This window comes from Triturus cristatus, chromosome 3_1 (assembly GCF_964204655.1).
Source record: "Triturus cristatus chromosome 3_1, aTriCri1.1, whole genome shotgun sequence".
Lineage (NCBI taxonomy): Eukaryota > Metazoa > Chordata > Amphibia > Caudata > Salamandridae > Triturus > Triturus cristatus.
The window spans coordinates 721,409,848-721,428,069 of NC_140583.1; the positions used below are offsets into that span (position 1 = coordinate 721,409,848).

Below are 18,222 nucleotides of genomic sequence, written 5' to 3' on the forward strand. Positions count from 1 at the left end.
TTCTGGTAGCACCACAGAGGGCCAGGCAGTCCTGGTTCTCAAATAGTGGAAATGGCACAGGGACCTCCACACAAGTTCCCAAAAAGAAGAGACCTGCTCTCGATGCAAAACGGAAGAGTGCTCCACCCAGAACCTGAGAGCCTCAGCCTAACAACTTGGCTCCTGAAGACTTCGAGTTTGCGCACCTGAAGCTCCCAGAGAGCACGCTGGCGCTGCTGCGGGAGGCAAGGAGACCCACCACACGGAAGTGTTATCTAGCATAATGGAAAAGGTTCACCCAATGGTGCATCGGGGAAAAGCTCCACAAGAGAATCACCAGGGAATCAACAGTGCTAAGATACTTAACACACTTGCTAAAGAGTAACCTAAGCTACACCTTGCTAAGGGTACACCTAGCAGCAATAGTAGCCTATACAAGAGGAGAAACGGGGAAAAGTTTCTTTACATCCCAGGTGGTGAAAAGGTTCCTGGAGGGGGCCAAACGAATTGCACCCCCAAAGAGGATGCCACCCCTGGCATGGAACCTCAATATAGTTCTAACGCAACTTATGAAGGCACCTTTCGAACCCATTCACAAGGCCTCTCTACATATGCTCACCATAAAGACAGCCTTTCTGGTGGCAATCACCTTGCTACGCAGGGTGAGCGAATTGCAAGTGCTAACACTACAAGAACCCTACATTCAAATTCACAATGACGGGGTGGTAATGAGAGCAGACCCACATTTCATGCCAAAGGTGGTGTCAAAGTTCCACATAAGCCAGACACTGCAGATACCAAGTTTCTTCCAAAAACCATCCACAAGCGCAGAGAGAGCACTGCACACTCTGGACGCTTGGAGAGCAGTGATGCATTACATTGAAAGGACTAAAGATTGTAGGAAGTCAAAACAATTCTTTGTGTCTTTCGCAAGCAGTTTCTTGGGAAGACTGGTAACTAAAAACACCATCGCACGATGGATCGCTCAGACAATCCAATTCTACCACAAGCAGGCAGGCTAAGAACTACAAGGAGCAGCACAAGCTGCCTCTACCAGAAAAAAGGGAGCAACAATAGCTTTCCTGGCAAACACACCCATCTAAGACCTTTACCTGGCGGCAACATGGGCGTCCGTGCACTCGTTCACTAAGCACTACTGCGTGGATATACAGATGAACAAGGAAGCACATGTAGGGCAAAAAGTGCTCCAACATATATTCAACAACCAACGCTCATCTTCCACCCAGCCGCCACAAACATAGCAAACCGCTACAAAGTCTATGCACAGCATAGTGAATCCAGAAAGATTCATGCTGCAAAATGAATAGTTTACCTGTTGGTGTAGTTTTGCAGCTTGAAGACTTTCTGGATTCACTAGCGAACCCACCCACCTCCGCCAGAACGATGAGACGGGGGGGGGGGGGGGATTAAAAAGGGAAAAGACTTTGGGAAAAGGAGAGGAAAAACAAGAATAGCACAAGACAAAAAAAAAAAAAAAAAGATTCCGCACTGACGTCACTGAAGGACACCAAATGGTGGGACGTCGACGCCCACCTGGGCCACGAAAAAAAAAAGAGAAAAAAATACGATTCCGGACCCAACCTCTAGACCACGGAGTAATGCACAGCATAGTGAATCCAGAAAGTCTTCAAGTTGCAAAACTACACCGACCGGTAAACTATTCGTTACTATACGTCGGCACCTCAAGTCCTCACAAAGGTGATTGCAGTGGTTACTGCCCATCTCAGACCGTGAGGAATCACATTATTGCACATAAGTCTGCTTGGACTGAGAAGCAATTTGACTTTGGTCTTGAATAAAGAAACACCATATCTAGTTGGTTGGCAATCATTTAGCTGGTGTTCTGAATATTAAGGCCCACAATCTGAATTGTCTACACCTTGTTGACCACGAGTGGTGTCTTCACCTGAATATATTCCAGTACATCTATCCCCTAGCGGCACACCTCCGGTGATCTTTTTGCCTCTCGCTGCAATGCCCATTGCCTTCAGTTTTGTGCCCTCCAGTATCCCTTGAAGGGAGCCTTGAGGGACGCCTTTTGGTTGAGGTGGAGCGTTCCACATCTATGCACCTTTTCTCCCACTTCTTAGACTTTTTGGGTACTGAGGAAGATTTGCGTAGACCCTGTCGAAGTTATCTTGACAGCCTCGGACTGACCAAAACTTGTGCGGTATGCAGACTTCATGTTTTTTTCCTTGTGCTCCCTATTCAGTCTCCCTCACAGGGTAGACCTGCTCTCAACTGAGGATGTGGGCAGGTGCTGCTCTCCAACCTCCAGAGTCACTTCTTTTATGCCTGGATATTGAGCGGGGTCACCTAAATGCTTTTTCTCCTCCTCCTGAGGTTGTGAATGTTATTCTAAGTGTCCGCAGACACTCAACCAAAACTGTATATTCTGAATTATGAAGTAGGTTCATCAAGTAATGTTGAGACAATTCAGTAGTTTCCTCTTATGGCTCACTTGTCGGAAACCTTGCAATTTGTGTTAGTTTTTGAAGGGCCTCACCAACACATGTGCCTCTTCTCTTTTCAAAATACCTTTGATCTTAATCTTCTTCTCACATTCTTGTTTTTTGATACAGTTACCAGTTGCAACTGCTTACATTAAAGACTGTCTTTATATTGCTTACATTAAAGACTGTCTTTATAGTGCCAATTATGTCTGCGAGAAATGTCCGTGAGTTACAAGCACTGAGTGCCAAACCTCCCTTTATTGCCTTTTTTTCTTGACAAATTGGTCTCAGAGCCAGGGCTGCATTTCTGCGAAGAGTGCTCACACACTTCCATTTCGGGCAGTTCATTACCCTACCTACTTTATTTCTGCCTCTACATGCAACTAAAGAGGAGGAAAAGCGAAGAGCTTTCTAGGCTGGATCCCAAGTTGGTGGTCAGATCGGTCCTTGGGTGACTGGATCGGCAGATAGGATTGAATCCGGGTACGACGAAGAGTCGGGCGAGTCCTATCTGCCGATCCAGTCCTCCACGGACTGATCTGCATTGTTTAACTATCAAGATCTGATTCCCATACCCGGCGCCCGGACTCCTTTATTTGCTCCCGGATGCAGCCCAAATTTGATGGTGATCCCTGACTGCAGAAATTTTCCCTTGGGGACACACAACGCGCTGATCTGTGCTCGCGCCTTTCAATTTTGATTGGACTCTTTGAACGTACCTTGACTACGCCCAGCACTCTTTTAAATTATGACCATTGTCCTGATGATGGCCTGGAATCAATCGGGCTGAAACGCCGTCGACCCCTCTCAGCAAAGAATTTTGGCATTGCTGTGGTCAATTTAATTTGTTCATTGAAAAAACTAGACTGTATATAAATAATTTCTTTGACCACATTGTTAATTTATTACTTTTTCGCCATTCACGCTGCCTTTCACCCTTGTGTCACTGCGCCGTTCACTTTCACTAGCACGCCCAGTGCTCACTTGAGTGTTTTTGGTCATTTGTACCTTTATTGTACTGTAGTGCTGTAATAACTACCTACAATATAAACCCCCTTTTTCTCATTTCCTTGTGGTCGCCCTTCTTTTTTCCCCTTCCCTACGTGATTTACATCACTGGCTATGTACTTGTTATGTTTTAAATGACCTCCAGCTGAGACGTTGTTGTTTGTTAAAAACTATTGCCCGGTCTATGCTGGATAAACGGGCTTGCTCCTGTCCATTGTACCTTAGTCTACAAGAAAAACATCTTTAGAGAAAAAGCAGCTTACTTGCAATAAATTGGACCAGGCGAAGAACAGACCGAGGGCTCTCTACAACATAATCAAACCACAAACTACCCTCACCACCAACAAGGTAATTATAATACTAATGAACACTGCGAAGAAATAGCAAATTTCTTCTCATAGAAATTAACGAAAATTGAATAATCTCTCACCCGCGTCGCAAGTATGATTGCCCAGCTCCCCTGCTCTGACGACATATCCTTCTCTATGGAAGCTCACTCTACAGGTCCTCCCTTGAACCTGAGGAGAACACAAACCTCTCATCAAGGAGAGCCTCGCTCACTAAAGAACACTGCCAATTGGGCAGAGTTAAATTGTTGACAGAAGGTGAAATCCACAAGATAATTGCAAACTTAAAACACACATCCCATACACTGATCTGCTTCCATCCTTCTTAGTACAGAAACTGAATCACATCCTCTCGCCTTTCTGGACCAAAATCATCGGTGTTTCCCTCTCGTCATGCTCTGTACCTGCCTTCTTCCAAATAGGATAAGTCACTCCCATTCTCAGAAAACCTGGAGCAGATCCAGTTGACCTCAACAACTTTAGACCTGTCACTAACCTTCATTTCCTAGCAAAACCAATCGAAAAATGTGTCCTGATCCACACAACCAACTCATCAGTAAATTTAACCCACATGACACCTTCCACTTAGGATTCAGAAAAGGGTGTAGCATGGAAACTGCTATGCTAAATATATAAGCAGATGACCTTCTCAGAACTTTAGATGAAGGCGACTCTTGCCTCCTAATCCTACTCAACCTATCGGTGACATTTGATAAATTCAACAACCAAGCTTTAGTTGAGACCCTCAAAAATCATGCAGGTATCAATGGCACGGTCATTAGATGATTTACGTCCTATCTACAACATCGCTCACAACAAATAAAAATCAGCAGTTGACTGTCTATTTCAACCTACACCAGTTCCACAAGGAGTTCCGCAAGGCTCCATCCTCGCCCCAGCCCATTTCAACCTCTTCATGGACCCCTCACAATTATTCTGAAATAAGCAAGGGCGAAATATCACCCTTATTTTTTTTTTATAGATCTTTTTATTGGCATTTTGGATTTTCTTACATTTTTGGGTTATTTTGATAGAATATTAACACTGTTAATGTCTGACAATTAAGTTTTCGATCTTTTCCCTTAAAGCGTGCTTCCATTTTAGGCATAACTGTTATACATGTCAGATTTACTGTCCCTATATTGGTCCCCTGATATAAGTCCACAATCTGGGTTACATTAGTTGAATCAACTTTGCCCAGTGCCGGAACAGTTGCAACCCAGAGATTTTTATATCCAACAATTCAAACAATGATATGACAACGTTGCCTAGCCAAAGTCTCAGCCCACAACATTAGCGAGCCACGCTGTGCTCCAACTTCCCCACTTGCAATATTCCGTCAGTAGAACGCATGCACTTACATGTTTTTATCTAATACATGTAGATCCCTTGGAGCGTCCGGGCACCCACACGGGGTGCATCCGCAAGAATGGGGCTTGGGTGTAATTGTCACTAACCATGTTCCTAGTCCCTGACCGGGGAATCTCCTTTACCTGCCTGTGTAGTGCGTTGTAGCTCCACCAGTATGGAATCCCAGTGTTGCTCAATGGGGTATTTTCTTAGCCCTAACATGCCGTCTTTGTGTAACGCTACACTTTCTGCCTGAGCCCACACCAGAAGAGATTGTTTCCAGGCCTTGGGGTGCGGGAAAGTTTAATCTTCCATCTGCGGGAAATTAGCGATTTAGCTGTTACTAGTCCCAGGTCCATGAATCTACAGGTTACCTGATGCTTTCTGGCTCTGGGGAACAGCCCCAGTATGCACTCCTCCCAGGTACACCGTTCTAGACTGTCTGTGCATGAAGCTAAGCAGGACGTTACTTCCCGCTAGTACCTTTTTAGAGCGTGGCAGGACCACATGTGGAGTAGGTCTGCACCTGCTAGGTCGTAGCGGGGGCAGGCAGCATTATTCTGCTGAAAGTACTTATTTAGTTTATCAGGAGATAGGTACGACCTGTGGAAATTGTAAAATTGTATAGGGCGGAATTTAGCGTTCCGTGGGACTTGTGCAGCGCTTGCTAATATCGACTTCCATTCTTTCTTCCCATGGCTTCCCTCTGTCTGCTTCCCATTTGTTACGTAGGGCTATGAGTGAGCTCCTTGAGTGTGTTCATAACGCAGCGGTTAGCCAGTGTATTCTGTGGCTGCCCGAACCCATGACATGTAGATATTTCTCAACTAGGTGAGGTTGGGGCTCAATGTTAAGGTCCCCCCAGGCTCGTGTCAGTGCCGTTACACTATTATCAAGTTGTATAATAGGAATTGGCTCGGGGGAATATCTGTGCCCCAGAACAACTCCTCATATGTCAGAAGGGCCCTGTCACCATACAAGTCTCTCTACGTCTGTTTCACAGCAGTGTGCCAGGGTACACTCCCCGTCCTCGATGTAACCACCCTGCCCCTTGTCATACTAAGCAGGGGGAGGTACAGGTGTGTATGGAATCATCACCCGAGTAAGGTACAAACTGCGCCTATAGCAACGGTGAGCCAGGGCCAACGTTTCCTGCTGTTTTATGGCTATTTTAGCTATAGGATGGAACAGGTGATGACCGCTGGCCAGCAACCATGCTGGTACAATGTTGCCATTTCATCTAGCTGGAGTCCCGCCAGCCATTGCAAGACCCACTGCAGTTATGCAGCTAGGTAATATAATTCCAAATTGGGAACTGCTAGCCCTCCTTGTTCTACCGGTGCATATAACCTCCGTAGCTCTACCATGTGGCGCCCCTTATTCCAAATAAAATCTCTGGACCACTGTTCTAATTCTCGTAACGTTCTGGCTTGAATGTACACAGGTAGGTTAGTGAAATAATAGAACATCCTAGGCAGTACTATCATTTTTAATAGTGCAATTCGACCCATAAAGGTTGGTGTCCCAAGATATCGTTGGCAGAGTGATAGATGTGGATTCCTAGGTATTGAAAGGGCGTCGGTTGCCATGGTATTAGCATCCCGTTGACCATGAGTCCCAGGCCTTGGGTGTGCGGGCTAAATGGGTAGAGGCAGGATTTCCGCCAGTTCAGCCCGAGCCCCAACAGCCCGGCGAATTGCTGCAGGATCTCTTCGACCATACCTGGCACATTATGAACGTCCCTCGAATATAACAGGTCATCTGTATATAAGGACACTACATGTTGGCCATCCCCCCCCCCCAAAGCGGATTCCCCAGTCCTCTGCCCTCTCTGGTAGCTCCACCGCCAGTGGTTCCATCGCCAATGAAAATAACAAACACAGTAGAGGGCAGCTTATCTGGTGCCCCTGCCTATTGATACGGACTCTGATATTTGTTGGCTGATGCGAATCCTAATGCGTGGACTCCTATGTAATAGCTGATGAGTTGCATGAATCGATCCTCAAATCCGTATTGGCGGAGGACCGAAAATAAGTAGGGCCACCCCAACTAATCAAAGGCTTTTTCTAGACCTAGGACCGATTAGCCCAAGTGAAACCACAGCTGTGGTGCATATTCCAGAAGACGAAAGCACCGCCGTATTTTCAGTGAGGTATTACAGGCTGGCACAAACCCGTTCTGATCAGGGTGGACGAGAGACTGTACCAAGGAAGCCAGCCTTGCCGAAATGATTCTACCTAGAGTTTTGTAGTCTGTGTTAAGCATTGCTAGCGGTCTATATGACCCCATTTCTGTGTTGTCTGTTAGGCTTGGGGGGAGAAACTAGGACCGCCTCATGTTGTGATGCCGATAAGGTAGAGTCCGAGAGCGCAGCATTATACACTACTTTCAACTGCGGCACTAACAGTGCGGCATGCGAAATATCACCTTTATGCTGACGACACTCAACTTTAGTACAAAATATCATCCCATAGCAACATCCGCCATCTGAATACTACACTAAACAAGATTCAAAACTGGCAAAACACCAATCCTCTAGAAACTAAACCCCAATAAAACCGAACTTTTACTCTTTTCCCCAAATGACAAGACCTCGCCAATCCATAAACATGTCCAGCGCATGGATGCTCTTAACTGTTCTTTCACAAACTCCAACTCTGTGAAGTGCCTGGGAAACACCATTAACAAAAGTATCTAAATAAAACTTCAGTTATTCAGCCAAAGAGGCACTCTTTACACTAAAACATCTCAAGGAACTCAAACCGTTTATCCCACTGAGATCGAAAGACCGTCATATAATCACTTGTCCTCTCAAAACTAGATTATGGTACTGCTATAATCCCTGGGACCCCAAATAAACCACCCAGCGCCTCTTAGAACAACTCTTAATGCAGCCGTTAGACTCCTAACCGGTACCAAAAGATTTGACCACATCTCACCAGCTCTCAAGAATCTCATTTGGCTCCCAATAGAAGGAAGATGCATCTTCAAGACAGCCTGTCTCGCCAAAAAAAAAAAACCTTTACACCGCAAACCTAAATATTTAGAAAACAATCTATTGAACACGGGCAGAACTTGGGCTCTAAAAAAACTCTGACTCAATTATTCTCATCCCTCACAAATTGAAAAGAATAATCATCTCATAAATGCTCTTTCTCAAGTAATGCTCCATCGATGTGGAACTCACTTCCTAAAGACCTTTGCTGCAACCCCTACTATATCTGCTTCAAACAGAATCTCAGAACTCTACTACTGAACAAATACCTGCAACTGGCCCCGTTGAGTTTGCTACACCAACAGGACCATCTGATACGGTCATCTGACCTAATTCGGCGTCTATGGCTCAGACGGACAATGCAGGACTGTTTTTTACTCTTGGATGTACGTATATTATGTTTCACTGTTCTGTTTATCCCCCTATTGTGATACTATGTCAATGGTAAATCATTCTTTTAATGCAAAGTCTTTTGAAGTGCTCGGATACCCCCGTGTCTAGTCAGCGCTATATAAAGCTCTCAAATACTCCAAGCAAGACAACTGTTTCTGCCTTTCCCAATTTAACCGACAAACACAAGGGTGCCACATGCAGATTGAACAAAAGTGGTGCCAGGACTCAACCGTATTACAGCCCTCTGCTGGTAAAACAATTATTTCTGATTTTTACTTTAATCCAAATACATTACAGTGACGTTTTAAAAAAGCTAATGAGACCACTCTGAGTTTTGCCCAGTTTGCCTTTTTAGACAAGAGCAGACCTCTGATGACACAATCTGAGTAAAAAAAGTAAATCAGCGAAACATGCATAGACTGCTGCTGCCTTGGAAATCAAATGCTTACTCAGAATGGATTGAGCAACTAAGGTATTTGAAGTTCCACATTTGATTGGAAGCCCGCTAGATCTTTTTAGAATAGGAGCCATTACAAAGACCCAGACTATCGGTTCTCTCACCTTGTGGGTTTTTCTGGGCATCCTCTCACACAAAGTATCTAATACCGATCAGCTTCATGGTTCGGGAATGAATGTTAAAAACCTACTACTATAAAAAGTTATTGCAGTACTTTGTTCCAAAACCGAGAGTTAGATTTTTGATGAAGGTTGAGAAAACAGACTCCGGTTTTATGTGGGTTTAAAGCTTTTAGACAGTTTAGGTATTGTGGGACAAAGCAGGGTTGATATCTTTAGGCAGAGCTGTTTTCTGACTCGGAAGTGGTCCCTCTCTATTCTTATTTGAGGTGCTTGCAGTTCAGCCTTCAGTGTGGATAGCTGTAGTGCTTAGTTTTGAAGCGGGCAGTAAGAAGTGTCGGGAATTGGAGTGTACTTTCTGTTTATTTTTCTCACCATCCTTTGTTGATATTTCCTCACCCCCTATGACTAACTTCCCTGGAGTTGCCACAGGTTTACACTCTAGTCACACAAATTGTTTCCTTTTTTTTCCTCTCTTGCCAGTCAAGAAGACCAATCAACAGACCCCCCTTCACCTCTGAGCGCGAAGCGGCGGGTCCTTTCTCGCTCTGCATTAAGATCTCACCAGCCTGTCGCAAGGCCTATTTCTGTGGGACTATCAAGGTAAGATTATGGAAAACAAAGCAGCAGTTTCCTTAAGACAGTTTCCGGTGATTAGGTAGCTGGATAATACACATACTGTAATAAGGATACATTGGCCAACAACTTGTTAAAATATCATTCTTCTGTGGATATATTGAGATACTAGGGCATATACAGTTTAACCAAGTGCAAACCAAGAAAATGTCACAATAGATATTGATTTAATTTCATTTTAGTGAAGGTTATTCGCAGTGCTAGAATTTAACTCCAGTCGCTGACAGGTTTGTTGCTTTTTTTGATTAGGAAATCAATCCTTTTTATAGGCTATTTCATCACTTGTTTTCACCACCTCCCTCCAGCTATATGCCCTGAGTACTTGCTCACCTTGTTCACTATTAGCCATTGTGCAATTGTCAGATCCCTTTTCTATCTTTGTATCGCATGCACTTTTCCTGTAACCATGTTCTTTTGCCTTAAAAAAAGTAATGTACAAAAGCCTTTATTTTAATGCCTGAAATATAAAATTAGTAGTCTTGCAGGGTACAGTTTTCTTAGGAGAGGAATGCTGAAAGAGTAACAGATGATTCGAGGCATGTGTGCTGTAGATACACATGGTTTGCATACTCCTGCCATCTAGTGTTGGGTCCGGATGTTTGCAAGTTATTTTTCTTCGAAGAAGTCTTCCCTAGTCACGAGGTAAGGTGACTCCTCCTTTCAGGGATAGTGCGCATGGACATAGACTTCATTTTTAGATTTTTTTTTTTCCGCAATCAGGTTCGGAAGTGTATTGCTGCGCTCCGGTTTTAAACCATTTCTCTGGTTCCCCTCGACGCGCAATCCTCTACAGTATAGTTTCCGTATGCGTTTCACTTCTCCGCATATCATTTCGACATCGGAATCGATCTTCCATCCAAAAGCTTTGTGGGCGCCTTTGAGGCCTCACTGCGCCCGGGCAGCTCTCCATCGATGGATCGGACTCCGTTCAAATTCTGTCCTCTGTGTCACGCAAAGTATCCGCGCACCGACTCACATGAAGTGTGCAACTTGTGCTGATCTCCCGAGCACAAAGAAGAAAACTGTGATGCTTTCAAATCGTTCAAGTCAAAAAAGACTCTCAGCGACAGTCGGACTTGACGTCGACATGCAGATTCAAAGCATCGAAGACACGCCGGACATCTTCGGTGAAGACTCCGGCCAAGAAGAGATCGAGGCATCAGCGGCAGAAGAGGAGGAAACCTTCTCTGAACAAGACTCCAACTCAGAGCTCGAGATAGACCTCAACGGCAAAGAACTGCCGCATGGACAAGGTGACGTGACTACCAAACCATCTCCTCCAGACGACCATGCATTACACCAAGAACTCATTGCCAGGGCTGCACATTACTGTGGTAAATATTTCTCCTTTACCGGGACTGAATTTGATACAGGAACATTATAAAGTAGCTCAGTAAAATGAGAGGCAGAATCCGTGATATTAGAGTTTCAGAATGGGCTTTATTCCAATAAGCGATTATAATCGGATGCTTCAAGTTCCATCACCACGGGAGTTCAGGAAGTGAAGTACATACTTTATTGACAAGCAGTAACTTTTATAATACATACATCATAATGAAGTGAATACAGTAGGCATAACAATTGATAGGGACATTGACGTTTGGTTCTACGTAACCGAAAATGGGTGTAATAATGAGTAAAAAGGAACATGATTGGCTATGATGTAATACATAGGTGGATCTATAAGATAATACTTGGCATTGATGCGCGCGCAGCAGTCTGACGTGTAATTGACGTGTAACTAGGGGGTGACGGGGACTTGACATTTAGCTCTACGTGTGGAGACAGGAAGTCTGGGGGGTCAAGTCAACCTAATCCCAAATCATATCTAACATCCTATGTTTAAAGAACTATGTTATCCACAAAAGAAGGACTCTCGGACAGAATCTATTCTATACTGACTGTGCGTGCGTGTACAAGCGTCTAGGTGTCTACACTGAATGCGAGGGGGTAGGAATATTCCATGGTAACAGGGCTATGAATTACTTGCATGAGGACAGAGAAGATGGGCCTTTTTGCTTGGTAACTGGAAGAATGTTTACTTAAGCTACTAGGCAGGAATGCATCGGCTGAGGGGGAAGCAGATAATTCGAAGGTGAAATACAGTTCTTGGCAGAGAATAGGCTGATGTCAGGCTTCGTGAGCCGCGCAGAGAATGAGACAAAGTTCATGGTCACAGATGCAGGTTTGAACTGGAGCTTTCAGAGGCAGAAGGCAAAAGGAGTTCGATGACAGAATCAGGGCCTACTTGCCTGGACTGTAAAATGGCATAAGTGAACCATATAAAGCCGGTGGCCTTTCATATTTAGGAATGGAATATCCAGCCCATTTATGGCGGATCTGACAGAGGACATGTTGACGGTGGACGCACATGTGTTTGCGTCATCATTACTGGAACTGGAGGGAGCATACATGTACTTGTGACATGCTCATAGAACCGTTGGGGTCCAAGATAGGGGACATAACTGACCAGAAAAATCCATATTTCCACATTCCCTCCTTGTCCCCTTCTTGCCCTTCAAGAGATATCAATCTTCATCAATCCATTGATCTGTTCATATAGCATCATTTGTTCTTCTTTCTTCTTCCGGGATCTTGAATGAAAATCTTGATGTGGAATGCACGATGTGGCACATAGACCACAAATTGCTGGTCCACATTGTAGACATAGACAGCAACTGAATAGTATGAGAAGGCCAATACCTAGGAAGGATAAAACTCTCCATCCCCAGGCTGATACCGTATTCCAAAACCAACTGGACCAAGTCCAAGTGCCTGGGTTCTGGTGTATCTGGCTTACTATCTTATGAAGGCGAGTGATGGCTTTATATACGGATGGCGAATTTTCTGGTATGAATACGCAGCAGCTTGATCCGATGACCCTACAAGCTCCGCCTCTATCAGCCAGGATGACGTCAAGGACAAGACGATTTTGAAGCACAACAATCCGCATAGCAGACTGCTCTTCTGTTAAATTGCCTAAGGCGGAAATAGTTTCATTCACTACTGCTTCAAGGGTTCTAGTTAATCTACGTATTAGCTTACTATTAGTAACAGTACCTATATAGGGAAAGATGCCTTTATTAAAATCTACATACTTGTCCCATGCCGTCTCAGTGTAATCGACAATGGGGAGATCTCTCCGTTCTCTGTTGTGTACTAAATGAATATTTCTGTAATAATCAGGAGGAGCTAGGAAAACAGGTGGCAAAAGGAATGCTATGTAGCAGGTACCATCCCAATCTAGAGGTAGACGCATATATGCAGTCTGACCACATATAAAGTAGGAGTGGCGAGAAGCTCTGAATGAAGATTTGCCTTGATCACCGAATTCTACTGTAGTAGTGCATTTACTATGGCCCATATGTATAGAACCAACCTTTCTTACACACAATTCACCTTTCGCTGGGAATACTGACATGGTGGGTAAGACTAGCTCAACTTCGGATACGACATTTAGAATCATGAGATTAGGTGTAAAATTACCTAATCCATATACTTCATTTTCTAGATCAGTTCCTGTTCTTTTGGGGCGACCCGCCTTGTCAGGGTAGCAGACTTTGAGTAAAACTAGGTTCAGGTTTCCCCATATCCAATGGTCTTGGTAAACTGCGGTGTCTGAGTCTATGGAATTAATTAAACTAAACCATGCTCCACAGGAGCCATTATGTGTAAATGGATGCGGAAAGAAAGGCAGGACTCCTTCATAATTCTGATAGGGAGGGAGTCGGCCACACACCCAACAATTGGTGGCGTTACTAGTCTGATGGGAATGATGTAACATACTAATGAAAGTGTTATTGCGCAGCGCAAGTCTGTAAGACAATTCATGCGGAGGTAAGTCACTAAAAGAATGTTCAGCAGCAACATTATAAACATGTCTAGAAATAGGGTAATATATGTGCAACAACATACTTGTAATAATTATTAAAAGACTCAATAAAAACAAAATTAATAATGTCACTATGCAGTGGCTACGCAGTGATTTACAATACGCCTGTCGTTTCAACATTTTTCCGGTATTTCCTCTACTTAGGTCCAAGGGATACATGTCAGAGACAATTCAACCGCTTCACCTTGGAGAGGACTTAAACAATCAAATTGCTCGACTTGGTGGGCCTAAGCTTTAGTTTGTAATTTTCAGATTTGTTCGGTTCAACAAAAGGAAGCTTTGTATCAGTCTGTGAGGGAGTGCAGGGCACAGTGTCTATATCCGAAGGTAGTCCATGAAATTTTTTTATGTGACTTGAATGAATCCAGCCCTTGCGGCCCTCGATCTTCACGGCTGTTCTTGTGGTCAACAGGACCAACTTGGGTGCTTTCCACCTGGGCTCCAGTTGAGTTTTTCTGTCGAAATTTCTCACAAAGACAAGATTACCCGGAACAACGTCATGGGGTTTCACCTCAGTGTTGTCGGGAAAGGCTGCAGCTACCTGTGAACGAGAAGATTGTAGTGCAGACATCAAGGAAGCCAAGTAATCTGTCAGCATATTACAGTCAATATCAGTTATTTTGCGTGGTATGGGCGTCCCCCACATATTCGGTGGTCTACCGAAGATCACCTCATACGGGGATAGCCCTGTTCTAGAGTGTGCTACCATTCTCATGTAAAAGAGTGCAACTGGTAATGCTACTATCCAGTCGACCCCTTTCTCTCTGCATATTTTGGACAGTCTGATTTTCAGTATCTGGTTATGTCTTTCTACGAGACCTGCTGCCTCGGGATGTCGGACACAGTGGAATTTCCACTGATAACCTAACAGAAGTGAAACGTGTTTCATTAATTCGGATGAGAACGGCTGGCCGTTATCTGAGTAGACAACACGTGGTAAACCGTATCGTGGGAAGAATTCTCGAACCAACTGTTTGGCAGTAGTCGGAGCAGTGTAATCTGAAACCGGGTACGCCTCTGTCCAACGGGACAGAGCGCAGACAACTACGAGAACATATTTGAATCCTCGACATCGTTCCATCTGGATATAATCCATCTGTAGGACTTCAAAAGGGTGATCAGGAGGCTGAAATCCACCCTGTTCTACGGGAACACTTTTTCCTGGGTTGAACTGGCAACAGATCATACAGGTACGGACCTTTTGTTTGGCTGCTGCTCGTAAATGCTTATTAAACCAAATGTGTTGAATGCTGTCTAGCATAGCTTTTTCTCCTAGATGTGCTGGACTATGTATAGTGTTAATTATGACTTGGACCATTGAATCAGGAAGGAACCATACAGATCTTTCCTTCATCATCCATCCTTGGTCCGTTTGGATCCCTCCTAATTCAGTCCATTTCTTTATTTCGTCCGGTGTAGCATGTGTCTGTATGTCAATTATGTCAAGAGTAGGATCTTTAACTGTCATACAATGTGTCGGTGTCGGGACTATTGTCTTTGTCATATCGGGGGTTTGAGTTTGAGCAGTCAGTTTAGCTGTTCTGTCGGCTAGATCATTGCCTTGGGAAATGGTATCAGTAACCTTTGTATGGGCTTTACATTTCATAATTGATATTGCAGTGGGTAGATGTATTGCATCTAATAAGGCATGAATGAGGGGTCCGTGCTGAATGTGGGCACCGTGAGAAGTTAAATAACCTCTCTCTCGCCACAGCACGCCGAAGTCATGTACAACTCCGAATGCATAACGTGAATCAGTGTATATGTTGACTTTTTTATTCGTGGCTTGAATACAGGCTTGTGTCAGAGCGATGAGCTCTGCGGCTTGAGCTGACAAAGTATTTATACGATTAGTTTCAATGACTTCAGTATCTGTTGTGACTGCATAAGCGGCTACTAACTCTCCTGTACTTGTTCTCATGCATGAACCATCGACATAAAATGTCAAGTCTGGATCTGACAATGGAACATCGGTCAAGTCTTGTCTGGGTTTTGTCGTTACAGTAATAACTTCAATACAGTCATGGGCTAGTGGGTCTGTTCCGATTACTGGCAAAAGTGTGGCAGGATTCAATGTGTTACAGCGTCTTATTTCTATATGTGGCTGAAACAATGTAAGTTCATACCCTGTAAGTCGTGCTACGGTCAAGTGTTGTGTTTGTGTTCTATTTACAAGAACCTCTACTGCGTGTGGTACTTGAACTGTTAATGGATGTCCTAACACTATGGCATCGCTTTGTCTGATTGCTAAGGCTGTTGCTGCCACTGATTTCAGACATGCAGGCAAAGCCTGAGCTACGGGATCTAATGTACTAGAAAAATAAGCACATGGTTTGTGTGCTCCCGCTTGTTCCTGTGTGAGTACTGACAAAGCAGTACCTTCGCGTTCTGTAACAAAGAGTGTAAACTGTTTTCTGTAACATGGTGTTGCTAAAACTGGTGCTTGACATAAAGCTTTCTTTAGTTTTTCAAAAGCTTGTGTGTGTTCCTGAGTCCAAGGGAGAACAGTCGATGTGGCTGCCTCCTGGGTTGTCAACTGAATGAGTGGTTTTGCTAGGAATGCATATTGCGGGATCCACTGTCTACAATATGAAGTGAGGCCTATGAAAGCCCGCACCTCCTTTTGTGTCTTGGGTATTGGCATGTTAGCTATCAACTGAATGCGGTCGGGTGTAAGCTGCCTTCCCTCCTTGTCCAGCGAGTGTCCAAGATAAACAACTCGTTGGACACAGAATTGCAGCTTAGAAGGGGACACCTTGTGCCCCTTTTCGGCTAGAAATTGTAAAACTGTCAGTGATGCTTTCTCACATTCAGGTTCACTTCTTGCGGTGATCAGCAGATCATCGACGTATTGAAACAGAGCCGTGTTAACTGGCAGGTGGATACTGTCGAGTTCTCGTTTCAGTGCTTGGCTATAGATGCTGGGGCTTTCTGTAAATCCTTGAGGTGCGCGTGAGAATTTAAAGCTACGTCCATTTAAACTAAATCCGAACAAATATTGGCTTTCCGGATCTATTGGGACACTGAAGAAGGCATTCTTGAGATCGATTACAGTGAAGAATGTCGCTTCGGAATCCATAGCTGTCAGTAATGACGAGATATCTGGGACCACAGGGAATTGTGGCACAATGCATTTGTTTAACTCGCGCAGATCAATAACCAATCGATATACTGGCGGGGCCTTCGGATCTGTTCGTTTAAGAATCGGTATTATCGGTGAATTACATATATTGGAGTCTGTTTCCACAACTACTCCTTGGGTAATGAGCTCGTCAATGATTTGTAGTAAAGCCACTACAGCATCTGGTGGTAACTTGTATTGTCGCATTCGTGGTAGCACCACTCCTGCCTTTAGCGTGACTCGATATGGTGTAATATTCATGCAACCAACATCAGTAGGGCCTTGTGCCCATAGATGTGTAGGTAAAGTCTGTAGTCGGGGATCCATGTCTCTAGATACATAGTGACCTTTAAAATCACGTAAAAACAATCTTACTCCTTCCGGAGAACAACATATTATGGCTCCTAGAGCTTTTAACGTTTTTATTCCTAATAAATTTTCTGGACATGATTTAGTAAGCAGTAAATCTGTAGTTCGGGTCAGAGGTCCTATCGTGAGTGGAAGAGGCTGTGACACTTCATTAACAATAGGTTTTCCTGAAAAACCAAGGGAAATATTCTGTGAGCCTGAGAGGGGTGCCCCTGGAACTTCACTACGTTTTATTGTTGTTCGACTTGCCCCTGTATCGAGTAAAAATTTTCTATCTTGACCTAATAATTTACTATGTACATAAGGTCCTTCTTGATCTACAGGAATCTCGATAAGGGGTAAGTCAACTTCCCTCTCTAGGCTAGTTCATGCGTAACGCTGATACTCGGGATATTCATACTGTGCGGTCTGATACATTTGTCGTGTTGTTGTCTGTGTGGCAGCAACAGGCAATGGGGGTGCAGCTGGCACAAACTGTATTGGCTGTTGTGCGGCTGGCATTGCCTGGGCATTCGGTATAGCTCCTTGTTCACTCTGGTCTTGTCTGAGTGGCCGTGATCTTTCTTGTGTTTTACCTATGGCGATATTATGTTTTAAAACTGGACAATCGTGTACGTAATGGCCTGGCTTTTTACAATAATTGCATGTCCCTTTTACAGGTCCTGCTGAATCGGAATGTGTCATACCCTTTTTATGTCCTTCAGCTGGAACTGTCTGGGAAACTAGCATTTTCATTTTTGTGTCTTTCATGCGTCTGTGTTCATGTTCTTGTTCCTCTTTAATTCTATTGTGGTGGTACTGTAACATTTGTAACATTTGTGTTGGAGTGTTACCTTGCCAGGTACTTTCGAATTTTAATACTCTATTCTTTACTGGAGGCAGAGCATTTTCTACTAATTTTGTTACAAACAGATGTGGGTAGGATTCGCTACTTGCTTTTATGCCACTATTTATACCAAAACATTTTTCAAAACGGGCATAGTAATCACTAGTGTCTTCATCTTGCTTCTGTTTACAGGCTGAAATTGTACCCCAATCTTCCTTTTTCGTGGTTAATAAACGTGGCAGTACCTGTACTAGTA

General features: G+C 44.1%; 1 protein-coding gene across 5 annotated transcripts in view; it reads left to right on the forward strand.

Annotated features, from left to right (window-relative positions):
* PHRF1 (PHD and ring finger domains 1) overlaps window positions 1-18,222 on the forward strand; it is a 497,237-nt gene that overhangs the window by 241,656 nt on the left and 237,359 nt on the right. For all 5 annotated transcript variants that reach the window (XM_085644828.1, XM_085644832.1, XM_085644830.1 and 2 more), the window contains exon 12: window positions 9,606-9,725. In XM_085644828.1, coding sequence (XP_085500954.1) covers window positions 9,606-9,725 — 120 coding nt within the window. The remainder of the gene's footprint in view (window positions 1-9,605; window positions 9,726-18,222) is intronic.